Source organism: Scylla paramamosain, chromosome 40 (genome assembly GCF_035594125.1).
Source record: "Scylla paramamosain isolate STU-SP2022 chromosome 40, ASM3559412v1, whole genome shotgun sequence".
Taxonomy (NCBI): Eukaryota; Metazoa; Arthropoda; class Malacostraca; order Decapoda; family Portunidae; genus Scylla; species Scylla paramamosain.
The window spans coordinates 5,553,005-5,572,334 of NC_087190.1; the positions used below are offsets into that span (position 1 = coordinate 5,553,005).

Sequence of the window (19,330 nt, forward strand, 5' to 3'; positions counted from 1 at the left end):
GTTGTTGTTGTTGTTGTTGTTGTTGTTGATATCGTTGTTGCTGTTGTTATGGTTGTTACTATTATTATTGTTGTTGTTGTTGTTGTTGTTGTTGTTGTTGTTGTTGTTGTTATGGTTGTTACTGTCGTCGTCGTTGTACTAACAGTAACAGCAGCAGTAGCAGTAGTACATGAAAACACACTATCTTGATTACTACGTCATTCGTTTGAACGCGTTGCGCAAATTAATTAGAAAACGATGACGATGCTGATAAGGAGGAGGATAATAATGATGAAAAAGCGTGTAGCTACGTAATACCAATAGCAAGAAGACGGAAATTAAATGACGCATATAGGTTATCTAAGAATTCAGTATAGCCTTTTTTTTTTTTTCTTCTTCTACTACTACTACTACTACTACTACTACTACTACTACTACTACTACTGCTGCTGCTGCTATATATATACGAGTATATATATATATATATATATATATATATATATATATATATATATATATATATATATATATATATATATATATATATATATATATATATATACATATATATATATAGATAGATAGATAGATAGATAGATAGATATAGATAGATTGATAGATACATAGATACATACGTACATACATACATACATACATACATACATACATAGATTGATAGATAAAATAACAGACAGGCTATAATATACAAACAAATAACCGAATACGTAGATAAACAGCAGAGAGATAATATTGTATCTATTAGATAGATACATACATAAAAAAAACTAGACAAATAGGCAATCCAATTAGCAGAGACAATAGATAAACAAATGAACAAGGATAAAGGAATATACGAATAGGCAAAGAGGAAAAAAAATATACAAGAAGACAAGTAGAGAAAGTTGACAAATATCAACACACAAAAGACAGATTAACAGATAAACAGACGGAGAGGGGGAGAAGATGATCGAATAAATGGAGAGAGAGAGAGAGAGAGAGAGAGAGAGAGAGAGAGAGAGAGAGAGAGAGAGAGAGAGAGAGATTATAACAGGAGAGTTTGAGATCATAAGATTACGTATTATGAGGTGACCAACTTGTGGCAACACCTCTCAAGGAAGCCTTTGGAGACTAACTGGCAATTATATTCTGAACCATGTAAAAACACAGGCAGGGAGTGACGCAGGTCAGTTCAGAATAGAAAGTGGGGTAAAGGTAATTATGGGTAAGCACAATCTTAAACTGATTCTTATTGTATTTGATGAGGCTGTTTGTGTGTTTGATGCTGTATTGTTCTCTTGTTTTGGTGTATGGATGTTGGTTGTCCGGTGGTGTGTTTATAATTCTATTTGTGATTTAGTGTATGCGTGTATTTTTTTTTCTCCTCAAGTGTTGATGTGTATAATATACATAAAAAATAACGATATGTATCATACATCGTTACTTGCATGTATCTTTTGGCCATTTAGTGTATTAAACTTTTTTTTTGTATTTTATTTATTTATTTTTTCTTGATGTAAGGATGTGTTATTCGATTGTGTTTTGTTATTTTCATGTACTCGTATGTTTTAGTGTATTAGTCATTAACCTTTTTTTTTGTATTTTTTGTATTATTTTTTTTTTCTGTCGTTTTGATAAGGATATTGGGATGAATATAGTTAGTTTCATGTATATTTTAGGGTATTAGTCATAAACTTTAATCGAATGGTATTTTTCGTTACATGAAGTGCATGTTTTGTTAGTTAACCTTTGAATCTGAACAAAACACGTGAAATTTTAATAAGTACTTCACCGTGTTTCATGTTTCATTTGCGAATTAGCTGTACCTGCATATAAGTTATCTACGCTTGTTTCTTTTTTTATTAGGTTAGTTTGACCTAACATTGTTTATTCCTCGAGTCATGTTACTTTCATTGTTCATCTACTTCATTGCTCGTTCAGTTCACGTTTAGTGGTGGCGACGAATTAGACCTAGAGTTGTTTACGTTCTGCTTGGTGACGTCACCTTCTCTGATGTCACACCCTTGGTAAATGATCGTAGGTTCTGTTGCAAGTGTGGTATTTTCGGAAAGGGGGTGACTCAGAACGGAAGCACGAGAGAGAGAGAGAGAGAGAGAGAGAGAGAGAGAGAGAGAGAGAGAGAGAGAGAGAGAGAGAGAGAGAGAGAGAGAAGGAATGAAAACTTGAGAATAGGATAATTTTTCCTATTCACAAACTTGTTGATTGAATATCTCACCTTAAATACTTACTACTGATAAACCAATAAGGATAAATAAATATACTGTAGTTATATTTCTATTTATCGATAATCTTTAATTTATTAAAGATTATTGATGAATAGTTTTAGAATAGAAGTGTTTTACTGCAGTCTGACCAGTCGTTACCAGTCAGTGCAGTCACGGCAGATCAGACCAGTCTGGTCCAGTTTGCCCTGCCAGCACAGCCACGCAAAGCCACCAATATAATACAAGATCAATAGATAATCTCGTGGCCTCGTGACGGGACATTCGTGTTAAATCGATGCGTCATTGAAAGGTTGCGAGCCTGGGATCTCCTGACCTCAGGAATGAAGACAATAGTTGGTAGGAGAGAGAGACTCGGATATGCTGAAAGCTTTGATAAATATTAACTAATAGATACGTTTCCTCTTTCGGGGAGTAAATGTTCGCCTTGGAAAAGTAAAATAAGCTGATGGTTAATGGAGAGCATAGAAGTTAGGAAAAGAGACACGGATATGATTAAACCTTTGGTAAACATTGATTAGTAGCGACATTACATTGACATTAGCGTTTTCACCCGAAGGCTAGGCTAAATTAGGTTTAGATTCATTCACTTCATTAATTTCTCTATTTCACAGGAGGAGGCAGTAGACACCTGCCAAAACGATAATTACTCCCAGTGAGGTCTAAAGCACTGTTCAGGGGGTGCTGTGAACTTATCATTAAACCCAGCTGTGACCTCACTGAACGTTTCCCTTTGTGTCTCACAACACAAGGGGGCAGTCACAGCCTGCCCTCTAAAGACAACTCTCTTCCTCCACACAAAACTACAAGCACCTAATAACACACACACCCTTCACTCAAAAATTTTAAAATCATCATGGCGACTCCTACACCAGCCTCGTAGTCCCCATCTGGGGCGGGGACCATAAATGTCCCCAGGTCGGACTGCCTTTCTGTCGACGACCCTAAGTGTCTTGTCACCCCCCTCAACTTTTTCTTCATTAACTTCTGCAACATTCGCGGTCTAAGATCTAATTTTCAATCTGTAGAACACCACCTCTCCTCTTCTAAACCTCATCTTCTTTTCCTCACTGAAACTCAGGTGTCTGAGGCAACTGACAGTAGCCCCTTTTCTGTTCCCTCCTACTTTCTCTATCCTCATTTTCGATCCAAAGCTGGATGCTGCGTTTATGTGCGCAATGACTTAACCTGCTTTCGTGCCCACGCTCTTGAATCTTCCGAGTTTTCCACCATCTGGCTACGACTACAGAGTCACTCTCATACTAAATTTATCTGTGCTGTATACCTCTTACCTAACTCCTCTGATTATAAGAAATTCTTTGACTACTTAACTTCCAAAGTGGAGCACATTCTGACCCTCTTCCCTTTTGCAGAGATCTCCATTCTTGGAGACTTCAATGTTCACCACCAGCTTTGGCTTTCCTCTCCCTTCACTGACCATCCTGGTGAACTAGCCTACAACTTTGCTATCCTCCATGACCTAGAGCAATTGGTGCAACACCCTACTCGTATTCCTGACCGTTTAGGAGATACGCCCAACATTCTTGACCTTTTCCTGACCTCTAATCCTTCTGCTTATGCTGTCACCCTTTCTTCTCCGTTGGGCATCTCCGATCACAATCTCATATCTTTATCTTGTCCTATCACTCCAATCCCTCCTCAGGATCCCCCTAAGCGAAGGTGCCTCTGGCGTTTTGCCTCTGCTAGTTGGGGGGACCTGAGGAGGTATTTTGCTGATTTTCCTTGGAATGACTACTGCTTCCGTGTCAGAGACCCGTCTTTGTGTGCTGAGCGCATAACAGAGGTGATAGTGTCTGGCATGGAGGCGTACATTCCTCACTCTTTTTCTCGTCCTAAACCTTCTAAACCTTGGTTTAACACAGCTTGTTCTCGTGCTATACATGATAGAGAGGTGGCCCACAAAAGGCACTTAAGCCTTCCATCACCAGAATCTCATGCACTTTATATTTCTGCCCGGAACCATGCCAAGTCTGTTCTCCGACTAGCCAAAAACTCCTTCATTAACAGAAAATGTCAAAACCTTTCAAGATCTAACTCCCCTCATGATTTCTGGCATCTAGCCAAAAATATCTCCAATAACTTTGCTTCTTCTTCTTTCCCTCCTCTATTTCAACCAGATGGCACCACTGGTATCACATCTATTTCTAAAGCTGAACTCTTTGCTCAAACCTTTGCTAAAAACTCTACCTTGGACGATTCTGGGCTTGTTCCTCCCTCTCCTCCACCCTCTAACTACTTCATGCCACATATTAAAATTCTTCGCAATGATGTTTTCCATGAGTTCGCTGGCCTAAACCCTCGGAAGGCTTATGGACCTGATGGGGTCCCTCCTATTGTTCTCCGAAACTGTGCCTCCGTGCTTGCACCTTGCCTAGTCAAACTCTTTCAGCTCTGTCTGTCAACATCTACCTTTCCTTCTTGCTGGAAGTTTGCCTACATTCAACCTGTTCCTAAAAAGGGTGACCGTTCTAATCCCTCAAACTACCGTCCTATTGCTTTAATTTCCTGCCTATCTAAAGTTTTTGAGTCTATCCTCAACAGGGAGATTCTTAAATATCTATCACTTCACAACCTTCTATCTGATCGCCAGTATGGGTTCCGTCAAGGCCGCTCTACTGGTGATCTTCTGGCTTTCCTTACTGAGTCTTGGTCATCCTCTTTTAGAGATTTTGGTGAAACTTTTGCTGTTGCCTTGGACATATCAAAAGCCTTTGATAGAGTCTGGCACAAAGCTTTGATTTCCAAACTACCCTCCTACGGTTTCTGTCCTTCTCTCTGTAACTTCATCTCAAGTTTCCTTTCTGACCGTTCTATTGCTGCTGTGGTAGATGGTCACTGTTCTTCTCCTAAATCTATTAACAGTGGTGTTCCTCAGGGTTCTGTCCTGTCACTCACTCTCTTCTTATTATTCATTAATGATCTTCTAAACCAAACTTCTTGTCCTATCCACTCCTACGCTGATGATACCACCCTGCACTTTTCCACGTCTTTTCATAGACGTCCAACCCTTCAGGAGGTAAACATATCACGCACGGAAGCCACAGAACGCTTGACTTCTGATCTTTCTAAAATTTCTGATTGGGGCAGAGCAAACTTGGTATTGTTCAATGCCTCAAAAACTCAATTCCTCCATCTATCAACTCGACACAACCTTCCAGACAACTATCCCCTCTTCTTCAATGACACTCAACTGTCCCCCTCTTCTACACTGAACATCCTCGGTCTGTCCTTTACTTATAATCTGAACTGGAAACTTCACATCTCATCTCTAGCTAAAACAGCTTCTATGAAGTTAGGTGTTCTGAGACGTCTCCGCCGGTTTTTCTCATCCCCCCAGCTGCTAACTCTGTACAAGGCCCTCATCCGTCCATGTATGGAGTATGCTTCACATGTCTGGGGGAGTTTCACTCATACTGCTCTTCTAAACAGGGTGGAATCAAAAGCTTTTCGTCTCATCAACTCCTCTCCTCTAACTGACTGTCTTCAGCCTCTCTCTCACCGCCGCAATGTTGCATATCTAGCTGTCTTCTACCGCTATTTTCATGCTAACTGCTCTTCTGATCTTGCTAACTGCATGCCTCCCCTCCTTCCGCGGCCTCGCTGTACAAGACTTTCTTCTTTCTCTCACCCCTATTCTGTCCACCTCTCTAACGCAAGAGTTAACCAGTATTCTCAATCATTCATCCCTTTCTCTGGTAAACTCTGGAACTCCCTGCCTGCTTTTGTATTTCTACCTTCCTATGACTTGAATTCCTTCAAGAGGGAGGTTTCAAGACACTTATTCATCGATTTTTGACCACTGCTTTGACCCGTTTGTGGGACTGGCATTTCAGTGGGCATTTTTTTTATTGGATTTTTGTTGCCCTTGGCCAGTATCCTTCCTACATAAAAAAAAAAAAAAAATCACTAATGGTCCTTTTATGGTGTAGAACATCACTGCTCAAAAAAAAAAAAAAAAAAAATGACGTGATATAGTGTCTGGAAATTAGTAGTACCCTTATTTCTGATTCCTTTGAGTGAATCTTCACCTCGAAAAAAAATGAGTGGCGGAGATGACAGAGTAAAGAAGAATTAGGAGAAAGATAAAGAGACAGTCAAAATTAAAACCTAACACTGGCTAGTATCAACATTTCCTATTTCAGAGAGTGAATATTCGCCTTGGAAAAGCAAAAGCAGCGGGGGTGATGAAGGGCAACGTGGAGGTGGCGGCGCGAGCACGATGGCAGCGCCCCCCTCCTCGGCTATGATCCACCTACTGCCGCCCAAAATGGAGGTGGAGGAAGACGCCTCCCAGCCCGACACCCTGCTGAGGCTTGGGAACACCTGGCCCAGTTGACTCGACAAGGACAACACGCAGGATGGAATTGCGGAGAGGTGGCCGCCGGTGTCTACTTACTGTCCTGCCGTCCCTCATGCCTGCCCTGCTGTGGACTCCAGCAGCGATCTAGAGTGAGTTCATACGATTGTATTTACTTAACAAAAAATGAATGGATGAATAACAAGAATGATGATAGATAAGCTAAAATTTCACTCGAATTATTAGTAAGTTCAAATATTTACTTTCCGGAACGAATTACAGCAAGTAACTACGTAGGAAACCAGTCAGATGTACATATATGAAAGTACTTGCACTTAAATTGATAAATAAATAAAATCAATAAGAAAATAACGACTAGACTCTGAACTGTACTTAATTTCAAACTTCCAAATTTCAAAAATAGTGAGAAGTAAAAAAAAAAAAAAATAATAAAATAGATAAATAATGAATAAATAAATAAATAAACATAAAGTGACATCAAAGCATCTCTCGTTAACAAGATCGCGGCTTTTCAAACACGTGATGTACTTAACACAAAACCTCTTACTCCACTCCCTCCTGCTGCTAAACCACCCTTATGTCCACCACTACTATAGGGGGAGTGTGGAGGGGGCTTCCGTCATGTGGTGCTCGTCCTCGGGGTACCACAGCCAGGTCCCTCGACCCCTCACCACCACCACCGCCACCAGTGAAGCCAGCCTGAAACTCCTTACTGGCGGTGGAGATGATGATGAAAGTGATGATGACAGCGCCTGGGGAGAGGATGAGTGGCCCCTGGAACGCCCCCTACCCTTGCCTGAGTGGGGGTGCGGGCGTCCCTCTTTAGTTTTCTCCACCATGCAGGATTACAGAAGGTTCCTAACCCGTGTGTCCACTCGTCTCCACCGCGCCCTGGCACTGCAGCCCTACGACTCCGTGTCCAACTTTGTCATGTGAGTGTTGGGTTGGTGCAGTGTGTGTGTGATGTTTGAGAGCTGCAATGATGATTTAAGACTCGTTTTCGTTTGATTTTTTTTTTTGATAGTTTATTTATTTGTTTATTTATCGACAATTCTGAGCTGTTGATTTGTGATTATGAAATGGTGGCAAGATTTTTTTGTATTGATTATCTGCTTTCTGGTGACACTATTATTTTATTTATTTTAATATCTATATATTTTATTTTTCAACTTTTTTTTTTACTATAAGAACATAATTTCTTGCGTTCATTTTTCTCCATTATTATTTAATTTCTTGTTTTTTTTTATCCTATTCGTAACAAAATTAAACAACCATACACTATCCAGATACACTTTTGACACTGCTCTCTTGTGTCTCTGTCCCCTTGTTGTGGTGGGAAGGGGGACAGCACGGGCGCTCCCTCTACCCGGGGCTGCCAGATCCCGCCACCGTGCTCCCTGCGCGGCGCCACAGCTAAAAGGGACGGAGAGAGGGGACACCAAACCTCCCCTCCTCTGTATATATTTTATCCTTGTATTACTGTAACAAGGTGTGATGTCTTGTCTTGGCTACACTCCTGTTATGGGGGACCTTTGCCTGGTGTACAATGATAAAGTGGAAGTTTTGTTTATGGTTATTTTGATTCTCTCTCTCTCTCTCTCTCTCTCTCTCTCTCTCTCTCTCTCTCTCTCTCTCTCTCTCTCTCTCTCTCTCTCTCTCTTGTATCCTTTTATTTATCAATTTATTCGCAATTACAACTATCTATTATTCAATTTCTTGTCTCACCACATCAATTGCTTTTATCTTTTCCCGTCCTCATGCAACTTAACTCCTCCTTCATCGCATTTACATTACTTCTACATCCTTTCTTCCTCACCCTCATACTCTGTCTCCCTCATCATTCCATACTTAACCTTCCTTTCTCTCCACTTTCCTTTCATTATCTTTCTTATTTTTCTCAAAGTTAGATTAGGAGAGAAGTGCATGGTTTTTAGATTTATACTCTATCTCTCTCTTATAACTAACATAGCCTCAAAACTACAAAGGATACGAACTCCCTAACTTACTCACCCTCCTCCTCCTTTGCCTCCTTCAGGTTTGCAGAAGAGTATAAGGCCTCAGAGTTCTCCAGCCTGCAGGACTTCTATCGTTACTATGACCCCCCACTCGTGTCCGGACGGTACACTTGCGTTGGTCTGGCGGCCGACCTCGCCTCCCGCCTCGCTGATCTTGAGGGACATTACCCCGGCTTCAAGGACTCTATCTATCAGGTCGGATATTGTATTTATTTACTATTTATTTTGTTTATTTATTTATTGATTTGTGTGTAGAGGGAGTGTTTTTGGTGTTTTTGTTCTATTTATAATTATTTTCCTTTTCGTTTGTTTTAGACTTTACGAATATTTTTGCACTTTTCTCTGGTAAATTCTCTCCCTCTCTCTCTCTCTCTCTCTCTCTCTCTCTCTCTCTCTCTCTCTCTCTCTCTCTCTCTCTCTCTCTTTACATGTTTTCTCCTATTGCTTCATTCCTTCCTTTTATTTCCTTCCATCTTTCCTTACTCTGCCTTCCTTCCTTTCCACATTTCTCTTAACCCTTCTTTCCATCCATCCATCCATGCTCACACCTTTCCCTTCCATCCACAGGTGTCATGCGAAGAGGAGGTGACGGAGAAGGAGGTAGTAGACATCATATCCACGGAAGAGCCGAGCCCATCCGCCTCCCTCAAAGAACACGTGTTGTTATGCGTGCGGATCCATGTGGAAGGGCGAGTGGGAGTCGTCCTCTTAGACCCCGGTTACCATGTGCCTTGTCCAGTAACGGTCATGGAGGACGGGTTGGCGCCTCACTCCGGCCCTGTTGAAACCGGCACCGCCCGCTCAGATGTCCAGAGATTCTATACCTATCATTTCCCGTCTAATTCTTCCTCGTACGTCATCTGGGAGGTGGAGGAGAGGAGAAGTGGAAGGAGTAAGTGGACGAGGAGTCTTGTACACGTCTCTCGTCCTTATCTCTCCGGTGTGGATGTGACAGAAAGACGTAATTTGGCCTATACGTTCAAGACTCTGCTAGGGCGTGATGCTGCGGGGAAGTTTAACGCTGGTTTGTACTTCGTCATCAAGCCGTCATCGTCACCGTCATCTACCGCCGTCTCCTTCTTCCGCAAGGTAAACGAGGAGATGAAACACGTGAAGAAACCTTTGGCCTATTTCCTCCAGAGCGAAGAAAAGGAAGAGCTGGATGATGAAGTGGAAGAATCGGTGTTGGCGGTGGAGATTGGAGTAGGGAGAGCAAGAGGTGACATCCGCGCTACCCTCGTCACGCTGGCCAGCTTTCTGCAGGACAAAGGCTTCCTGGATGACCTGCTTGAGCTAAATGGGGCGCAGGAAACCTTAAGGGAGCCATAAGAACGGTGACTATCCTTACTTTTCATTGCCATCGTGGAAACGTGCCAACATTGTTAACACTTGAAAATGTTTAGATTTTTTTGTAAGGAAAGGATTATGTTCTTTTTTATTAACACTTGAAGATAATCAAGATTTATTTTTGATAAGGAACATATTTTCCCTTTTTTGTTTTTAATAAGGAAAGGATAAATTTGGTGTTTTTGTTGTTGTTATGGTCTTGATGATATTGTTGAATTTAACATCGTATCAGAGCAATGTATTTTCTTATCTGGCGTTAAACCTTTGTGCCTTTTTCCTACTAATTATTGTAGTTTTGATAATAACCACAACATTTTTGTAGCATATTAACCTTTCTTCGTGACCGAATAAATTTTGGTGGAGGGCATTTTTATCTTTCTCTTATCTCCTTTCTATGGTTACTTTAATTTTTACAATCATTTCCAGGGTTGGCATTAAAAAACGTGATTATTTTTTTGTTTTTTTGAAATACTTTAAATATAAAAAAATAAATAGTTCTAGATCATATTGATAAATAAAGATAAGTACATAAAAAGAAAAAAAAAATGTAAAAGTAGTCAAGCCTGATCCATTAATATCCTTTACAGTACAAGTTAACACAGGTTTTGTCCAACCGGACCAACCTGTATCACCATGGCCTAAACAAGTGTCTCTTCTTCATTAACAGTGTTGTGTGCAGCGAAATAACAAGACATAAAATGAAGAAGTAGTAAGAATGAATGAGGAAAGAATAATGAACGAGAGATGAGAAGAGAGACAGGACATGTTCCGGACACGGAGCTACCAGGCCTGAAGCTTCTAGAATTATATCTATTCAAGCAGACACTCATGTTCCCCTCGTAAATTTCCCTACTTCCCCTAGTCCATTCAAGCTGAGTCTCAATCAGTATTTAGTAGAAGAGTTGCTCTTAACATTAAAGTAATCAATATTCATCTATGCTCCTAGTTTAATCAATTCTAAATTGTATTTTAGCGTTTTGGTGCCTAACGAGCTCAAAAACAATGAAAAGAATCGTTTCTGGAAATCTTTTTTCTTTTCCCCACATAGGGTGATTTCCATGCATTTTAGCGTTTCGGTACCTAACGTTGTGAAATACACTCATAAACATGTGTTACCTTTACGAAACACGTGTATGATTGTTTTTGAGCTTCTTATTTACTTACTGTATTTTTAGCGTTTTTCACATTTTTAGGTACAAAAACGCCAAAATGCATGCAAAGTCCACTTTAAAGGGAAACGAAACGACATTACCAGAAAAAAGTATCTTATAAATGTTTATGTCCGTGTTAGGCACCAAAACGCTAAAAAGCATGGAAAGAACCATAGATGGGAATAGAAAGCACCTTTACCAAAAATGTGTCTTTTGAGTGTTTTTAGTTTCTTACGTACTAAAACACGTTCAAACACCCTTTATGAAGAAACAGAATAACATTACCAAAAACGTTTATTTTGAGTATTTTTGAGCTTGTTACGAATAAAAAAAAGCCAACATACATGCGAAGTATTCTATATTTGAGTATTATGAGTGTTTTTGAGCTTCTTAGGTACCAAAACACTTAAACGCATAAAAAGCATTAAAACAGAGAAGCAGTATTTAGTATTGGACCAAAATGCACCAAAAACGTGCATTTTGAGTGTTTCCACATTGTTAGGTACCAAACACGCCTATTATGAGTGTTTTTGAGGTTCTTAGGTACCAAAATGCTAAAATGAATAGCAGTCTATATGGGGGGAAAAACAGCATTACTCCAAAAAAAAGAAACGCATTTTTTTTTTTTTTAATGTTAGGTACCAAAACGAGAAAATGTATGTCAAAGAACCCATGTAAGAAAATGAAACGACTACCAGAGTCTTGTGGGTGTTTATGAGCGTGTTAGGTACCAAATCGCCATCATTTATGGGAAAAGAAAACAAATTTACTATAGTGTTACTTCAATGTTTTCCAGCTTATTTTCTGCCAAAACGCTAAAACGTATGCAAAACACCCTTTTCAGAGAAACAGAATAATTTTGTTTGAAACATGTATTTTGAGTGTCTTTGAGTTTGCTATGTACAAAAAACGCCAAAATGCATGCTAAATACACTATATGAAGAAAAAAGAAAAAGCACATTACGAGAAACGTGTATTATTACTGTTTTTGAGGTGCTTAGGTACAAATACGCAAAGCGCATGAAAACACTCTGTATGGGGAAACGGGATAAAAAAAAAAAAATGCGTATTTTGTGTGTTTTCATATTGTTGGATGCCAAAACTCCAAAATTCATGCAAAGCACTTTATATTTGGAACGAAACGACATTGCCAAAAATGTGTTATTTGAGTCTTTTTGAGCGTGTTATGCACCAAAACACTAAAAATCATGGAAAGCAGCCAATATGGGAAAACAAAAACAACATTATCAAATACGTGTCTTTTCAGTATGTTTGAGTTTCTTTTATATAAAAACTTACAAAACACTCATCGGAAAAAAAAAAAAAAAAATGCAAACCATTACCAAAAACAAAAATGCAAAACATTACCAAAACATGTATTTTGAATGCTTTTGAGCTTGTTAAGTACAAAAAAACGCTAAAATGTACGGAACGTACATTATATATTGAATTGAAACTATATTACCATAAACGTATATTATGAGTATTATGAGCTTAGGTACTAAAACCCTAAAAAACGTGAATAACCCTCTATATGGAGAAACAATAAGATTAACAAAACCCTGCTTTTCAGTTTTTTTTTTCACATTGTTGTATACTTAAAGCCAAAATGCATGCAAATCTCCCTATATAGAGAAACGAAACGATAATATATATATGAATTTATATATATATATATATATATATATATATATATATATATATATATATATATATATATATATATATATATATATATATATATATATATATATATATATATATATATATATATATATATATATATATATATATATATATATATATATATATATATATATATATATATATATATATAATATGTAACACATGGTGTTTGATGGTGGTCACTATACAAATTATTTCTGTATATTGCTCGTTTCATATTTGTTTGTTTCATAGTATTTGCTCGTTTCATATGATAACTACCTAGGAATAATGAGTGTTAATGAGTGTTTCATTTGTGTATGAATCCCTCGAGCGGTAAACCGAGGGAAGGTAGCTCAGGGAGGGAGGTCAAGCCGGCAGTCTATCTGTGGTATAGCAGCCGCACACACGTTGTTAGATTTAAACCTGTGGATTTATTTCCTGTGAGCGCCAGAGATTGGTGAGTGTTCCTCTATTATATTTGTGATAGGTTTAGGAATATATCAGGAAAGTGTAGTACTTTGTTGCTTGTTATTCTCTCCTGTTGTATTTACTTTACGTTACACCCAGAACTGTTACATATATGTTGTGTTTTTTGTGATATTTCAACGTAAATTGTCATAGTTAGGTAATCAAACATTCATGTGAGATTTATGTGACCCAGAAGGGTCTTTACACCGTAAGGATAGTCACCATAGCTTGTTAGCTAGTAGTTTATTTATCATGTATTTGTTAATTTATTTTCTTTTTTTGACACGTGTGTATAGTGATTTCAATGTGTTGCTCTAATGCCTTCATGTGGACTTTGTGATGTTACTTATGTTAATTTTTTATTGCATAGATTAATTAAGGGTCCTTCTCCAGTTGGACCGTTCACCCTCACGTTCACCCTCACATTCACTCTTACGTTCACCATATGGGACAAGTAAACACACACAAGAATCAACGAGTGTCAATAACCTGGCGTAATAATATACCAAGAAGAAATACCCTTGTCTAACGCCCCTGAGTGGGTGTTACAATATATATTATATGTATATGTATGTATGTATATTAGGGTGATCCAAAAAGCCATTTATGTTCTGGTACTTAATTATTGTCATTATTTTTGTTTGATTTCTTAAGGGAATCGCAGTGAAATGACGGTAACGAAATTATTCAAACGACCATAACGGCATTTATTATTTTTTGTGGGAAAAACTGAAGTGGTATTTGACAAAATCTATACTTATTTTCAAAGCTTAAACCTTCATCTACAACCTCCATTTAAAATATTTTGATTTTTTCTTATCTCACAAAGTTTTGCACGACTGCAACGTCCTCTTTAACAATTAATAGCAAGAACACCAATGAATACAGAATGTTCTGGATAGTCTCATTATCCTCTTTAGCCATTAGTACTATCTTGGTAAAAATCACATCACGTTAACTACTTCTAGAGATATAGGTAAGAGTACACCCGTAAGTTACCTTCCGAGCGAAACGACCGTAATGGTAGAATGACCCTTGCTGTGTTTGCCTTGCTGTGTTTGCCTTGCTGTGTTTGCCTTGCTGTGTCTGCCTGGTTGTGTTTGCCTTGCTGTGTTTGCCTGTTTTGTGTTTGCCTGTTTTGTGTTTGCCTGGTTGTCTTCACCTAGTTCTGGAGTATGTTTTGATGCTTTCATTTCACTATTTTGCACTTACGGAGTATTGTCATCTGGCAGCAAATTAGCACAACATCATAAGCACATCTTCACTTAAGTCATTCCAGATGTCTGTAGTTCAGTGTGGGCAGCTGTGTTTCTTGATGTCACCAGAACACACCATCCCTTTCCAGTCACTACCTCCTGCAGTTACCCTTCATCTCTTCCTTTATACACCACCACCACCACCTACACCACCTCCTTCTGCAGTTACTCCTTGATCCCTTTCTGATCAGCACCACCTTCACCCCCTCCTGCAGGCACTGGGTGGGGCTGGCACTGCTCCTCCTCCAGCTGGAGTGTTCCCTGCGGTGCCTCTTTGCGTGGGCCAATAAGGTGCCTTAGCAGGTGATTACTGCCCAACACACGGCTCTTTACACTACCCTCGACCATGCCCTTGCTGCTCCTGTGACAGGAGGAAAAGCAGGAGGCGCAGGAGGAGGAGGAGAGGTGCAAATTGAAGAAAGAAGAGAAGAAAGTGGAATGACTGAAGGTATGTTTCAAGCTGTGGCTTTTCCGGTATTGTGGTGGCATTGGTATTACACTAGTAGTAGTAGTAGTAATAGTAGTAGTAAGCAGAAGAGGAGGAGGGGGAGGAGGTTGTGAGATTAAAAATTAACAGGAGAGATGAAAAAAAAAGTAATTTATGTATCCATATAGTAAGACGGCAAATAATGATGATGAAATAATAATAATAATATTAATAATAATAATACTAATAGTAATAATAATAATAATTATTTATTATTATTATTATTATTATTATTATTATTATTTTTACTACTACTATTATTATTATTACTATTATTATTATCATCGTCATAATCATATGTCAATCCCAAATAGGAACAAGAAAAGACGATGCTGATGAAACAGAAGAGGCAGAAATAAAGGACGATAAACACAAAAAGAAGATAGCGTTTGAGAGTTCCAATAAGGGTATGGAAAGTATAAAACATCCTATTCTTCCTCATCCACCTCTCCTCTCATCCACTCGCCTATCGCAGGAGACAGAAAATGCATTACAGGTTCTTAGAAGGTGGATAAGTGGATACAGGAGTCACTACCACCCTACTTCTCTCCTCCACGAGGCCCTCCTCTCCTCCACCTCCCTCCTGGGCGGGTGGAAGGAGTGGAAGAGAGTGGAGAGAAGCGAGATGGATTATGTGGAGTAGGAGAAACAGGTGGAGGTGTTGGTGGAAGAGATGGATAGACTGTGTGAGAGAGCGGAAGAGGTGAAAGGCAAGAGTGATGTGGAAGTGGGAGATAGGAAGGGGAATAAAGGAAGAACTGATAAATAGGTGAATAGTGACAATGGAGTAGAAAAGAAGGGAAATGAAGGAAGTGAAAGGACAGAAAACGATGAAGATAAACCCAAAATAAAAGGAAATCTAAGTTACCCACCTCTTTCACGCACGCACACCACCCTCCCATTAACAAAAACCACGGAATTCATAGCAAAAATCCATAATATAACCATCCAAGTCCTTCACCGACCCAAATCTGAGCTGGAAGTGGTCTCAGTATTGAGAAGAATGACCACTAACATCAACGCCAGCCTCAGGAACACACAGGATAGTCTCTCCTTCAAACACACGCAGTTTAGAGAAAAGAAAAAAAATGAGGTCTAGACGAAGGGAGACTTAAAAAAGACAGCTCAACGCGGTGCCTGTGGTGGTGTGGACTTGCTACCGCTTACTCCAGGCTGTTTATATGGTTCTTCTGTCTCTCCAAGATGTTCCAGAGATGGAGAGGGATAGTTTTTCCAGTCTCATGCGGGTCCTGAAGGGGGTACTCAAAGCTATGGAGAATTTAGCGTCACAAACAGATCCTTAGATGAATCGTTGGGACGAGGCTGTTTGTATATCAAGGGAGAATGTTGCCTTTGTCTTGAAGCATTTTGGGTGAGGTGCTTCTGTCCCCGGCTCTGTTATATGATTCTTTAAGCTTGTTTTACTTTCTGACTCGCCTTAGTTGAGTTTATCTGTACGTGTCTGTAAAGAGCAGGGGTTTTTTTATTATTTTTATTTATTTATTTATTTATTTATTTATTTTATTTTTTTTTCTGTCTCTCAGTTGATAATGTTCAATTTATTTTGAAGTATTTAAGGTGTGGTGCTTATGTTCCTCACTGTCATTTTTTTTTTTCAAGCTTGTTTTCTTTCCTGAGTTAAGTTTGTTTAAATTTAGAGGTGCGTGTCTGCGTGAAGAGCGGTTTTTCTGCCTATCAATGGAGAATGTTGCCTTTACCATGAGGCATTTGGGGCGTGGTGCTTGTGTCCTCAGCTGTTTCATGATTTTAAGCTTGTTTTACTTCCTATCTCAGTTTTGTTAACTTTGCCTGTCCGTGGCTGTGTGAAATGCAGTTTCCTTTCGTGAATCGTGATGTGTCTGTCTTTACTTTGAGACATTTGGGGCGTGGTGCTTGTTTCCCCAGCTGTTTCGTGGTTTTAAGCTTGTGTTCCTTCCTGACTCGCTGTAGTTAAGCTGTGCGTGTCTGGCCCGCATTCAGCTCTCTCAGCACAACTATTTTTAAAAGCCACATAAATAATTAGCCGGGTTCTCTTAATGATAATGTAGAAATCTTGTTAATCTATCACTAGAACCATAACTACATCTTTAAAAACCCGTGTAACTTACCAAATACGCCCATATTCAGAAACACTCTACTCTCTCATCATGACTATTTTTAAAGGCCACAGAGATGATTAGCCGGTTTCTCAAGACTGTTTCTCTTAATAATAATGTAGAAATCTTGTTAATCTGTCACTAGCACTGTATAAACACTCAAAAACCAGTGTGCCTTCATCTGCCTCGAGTCTTTTGAAAGTAGTGGAGGTGCGGAGCGGAAGTGTTTCAGAATACAGTCCTTTGTGAAGAGCAGTTTTTCGTGAATGAGACTTTTATAGTTTGAAATGTGAAAGAAAATAAAAGAAAAAAACTTATGATCCTGGTTATCATATCTTAATGAAGTTTACCTTGCGTCTTGTTTTATCCCAGCGGTCTTCAACCTTTCCCCGCGCTCCACACAGAGCCAGGTGCTGATACGGGCGAGGTACACCACCACTATGTCAAGGTGGAACTAATGACTGCTGAATGCGCCGCAGGAGCGAGTCTTGCCAGCTCGTACAGTCACCTAAAAAAAAGTTGGTGACAGTCTCTTGGCAGCTGAATGCCCTTCCACCACTCACTTGTTCTACACATGAGATTTAATTATCGGCAGGGTGAAAGCTTCTGACCGGGAGGAAGATGTGGCGGGGAAAGAGTTAAAGAGAAGGGAGTAAGGGGGCCAGGGGCGGCCGAGGGCGTGTGTGTGTTTGATGAATTATTGTAGGCAAGATCCAACCAGACTCGCTGGATCTTGATTGTACTGCAGGTATAAAAAAGAACAATGCACTTTATGATAATGATTATTATTCTTCTTACATTTATTGTATTAGTAGTTATGATATTAATAAGAATAACAATAATACTTAGAATGGACACAAACTGAACGAAATTTCTCTCTCTCTCTCTCTCTCTCTCTCTCTCTCTCTCTCTCTCTCTTCAGATATGTACAAGAGGGAGAGATAGAATGAAAAGCGACAAAAGGAAGGAGAAAGAGGAGAACGGCAGGGATGAGTGAGGTTGTCACAGACTGCTGCTGTATTTATAATGATTTATATTATCAATGCCCGCTGTCCTACACACACACACACACACACACACACAGACTGTCGCTAGGATGGTGGAATTTGTAAGGGGTGGTTTGCTGGGCGGTGACTTACAACGATATTTGTTTGACGTGTGAAAAAAAAAAAAATGAAAGCACACACACGTCCTCGGCCTCCCCTGGTCCCCCTACCCCCTCCTCTTTAACTCCTCCCCCGCCGCCCTCCCTTCCCGCCGGAAGCTTTCTTTCTGCTGGTAGGTAAATCCTGCGTGAATAACAAGCGAGTGCTTTAAGGGTGTAGTGGTGTGTTGTGGTGGTGGTGGTGGTAGTGGTGAAGCACGTGTGCCAGTCACCACGCAACACAGGGGAGGGTTCCCACAGGCGGCTCCACACACAAGCTCTTTAATCTCATCTACTGCTGTTTGCACGCCATGATTGCTACTCCCACAACAGTCCACAATACTTAATTTTATCTTATTATCGTTGTGAATGTAAATGTTTACATTAAAATCGACAGTAGTTATTCTTATTGAACTTTTGGTACGGCATGAACACAGGGAGGGAAATACTGTGTTCAAATATATCTTCTTTACCCTGAGGTGTGTTGAGGTTCCCATGGCCCAGTGGACAGAGTGACGGTCTGGAGGACCTTGAGTGTTGGACGCAAGCGTTCAAATCCCTCTTAAGAACTTAAAAAAAATAAAAATAAGTAAATAAAATTATCTGCTAAGAATATACTTAATATAATATTAATAAATATTATTGGACGCCATAAAAAATAATATATATTATATTATGATAAATGTTTAATATGAATTAATGTAACCAGAAGATGCGGAAGTAGACCAAGTTTACCAACAAATGTGTTGGGTGCTCGTGATGAACTTTAAGATTGCGTGAGGGAAGCGTGGGTACAAAACACACAGTATGGTGAAGGAGCTGCCCAGGGGGGAACTGCCATCCCCACCCGTTGTCCCACCCTGTAAACTACAAAGATTACCAAACGGACTCACTCAAATAGGTTAGGAGTAGGAAAGGTTACCATAGAATAGGATAGCAGTGGCTGGGATTCGATGGGAGAGGAGAGGCTGGGATTGAAATGCAGAGGACTGTCTGGGATTGGCTAGGAGAGGAGAGGCTGGGAACGTCTGGGAGAGGAGTAATTGGGAATGGCTGGGAGAAGATGGGCTAGGAATGGCTGGGGGAGAGGTGGCTGGGAGAGGCTGGGAGAGGAGTGGTTATGAATGGCTGAAAATGGTT

At 39.7% G+C, this 19,330-nt stretch overlaps 1 protein-coding gene and 1 long non-coding RNA gene across 2 annotated transcripts; both read left to right on the plus strand.

The window, feature by feature from the left end:
• Positions 1–1,166: 1,166 nt before the first annotated feature.
• Positions 1,167–10,279, plus strand: LOC135092584 (uncharacterized). Its single transcript, XM_063991197.1, has 5 exons — positions 1,167–1,201; positions 6,383–6,689; positions 7,155–7,490; positions 8,594–8,768; positions 9,141–10,279. Exons 3-5 carry the CDS (start codon positions 7,180–7,182, stop codon positions 9,900–9,902), a joined length of 1,248 nt encoding a protein of 415 aa, XP_063847267.1. The 5' UTR covers positions 1,167–1,201; positions 6,383–6,689; positions 7,155–7,179; the 3' UTR covers positions 9,903–10,279.
• A 2,824-nt stretch (positions 10,280–13,103) lies between these two features.
• LOC135092759 (uncharacterized) lies at positions 13,104–16,094 on the plus strand. The gene is made up of 3 exons (XR_010263051.1): positions 13,104–13,196; positions 14,679–14,911; positions 15,265–16,094. It is a non-coding gene; the product is annotated as an uncharacterized LOC135092759 (long non-coding RNA).
• The last annotated feature ends 3,236 nt before the right edge of the window (positions 16,095–19,330 follow it).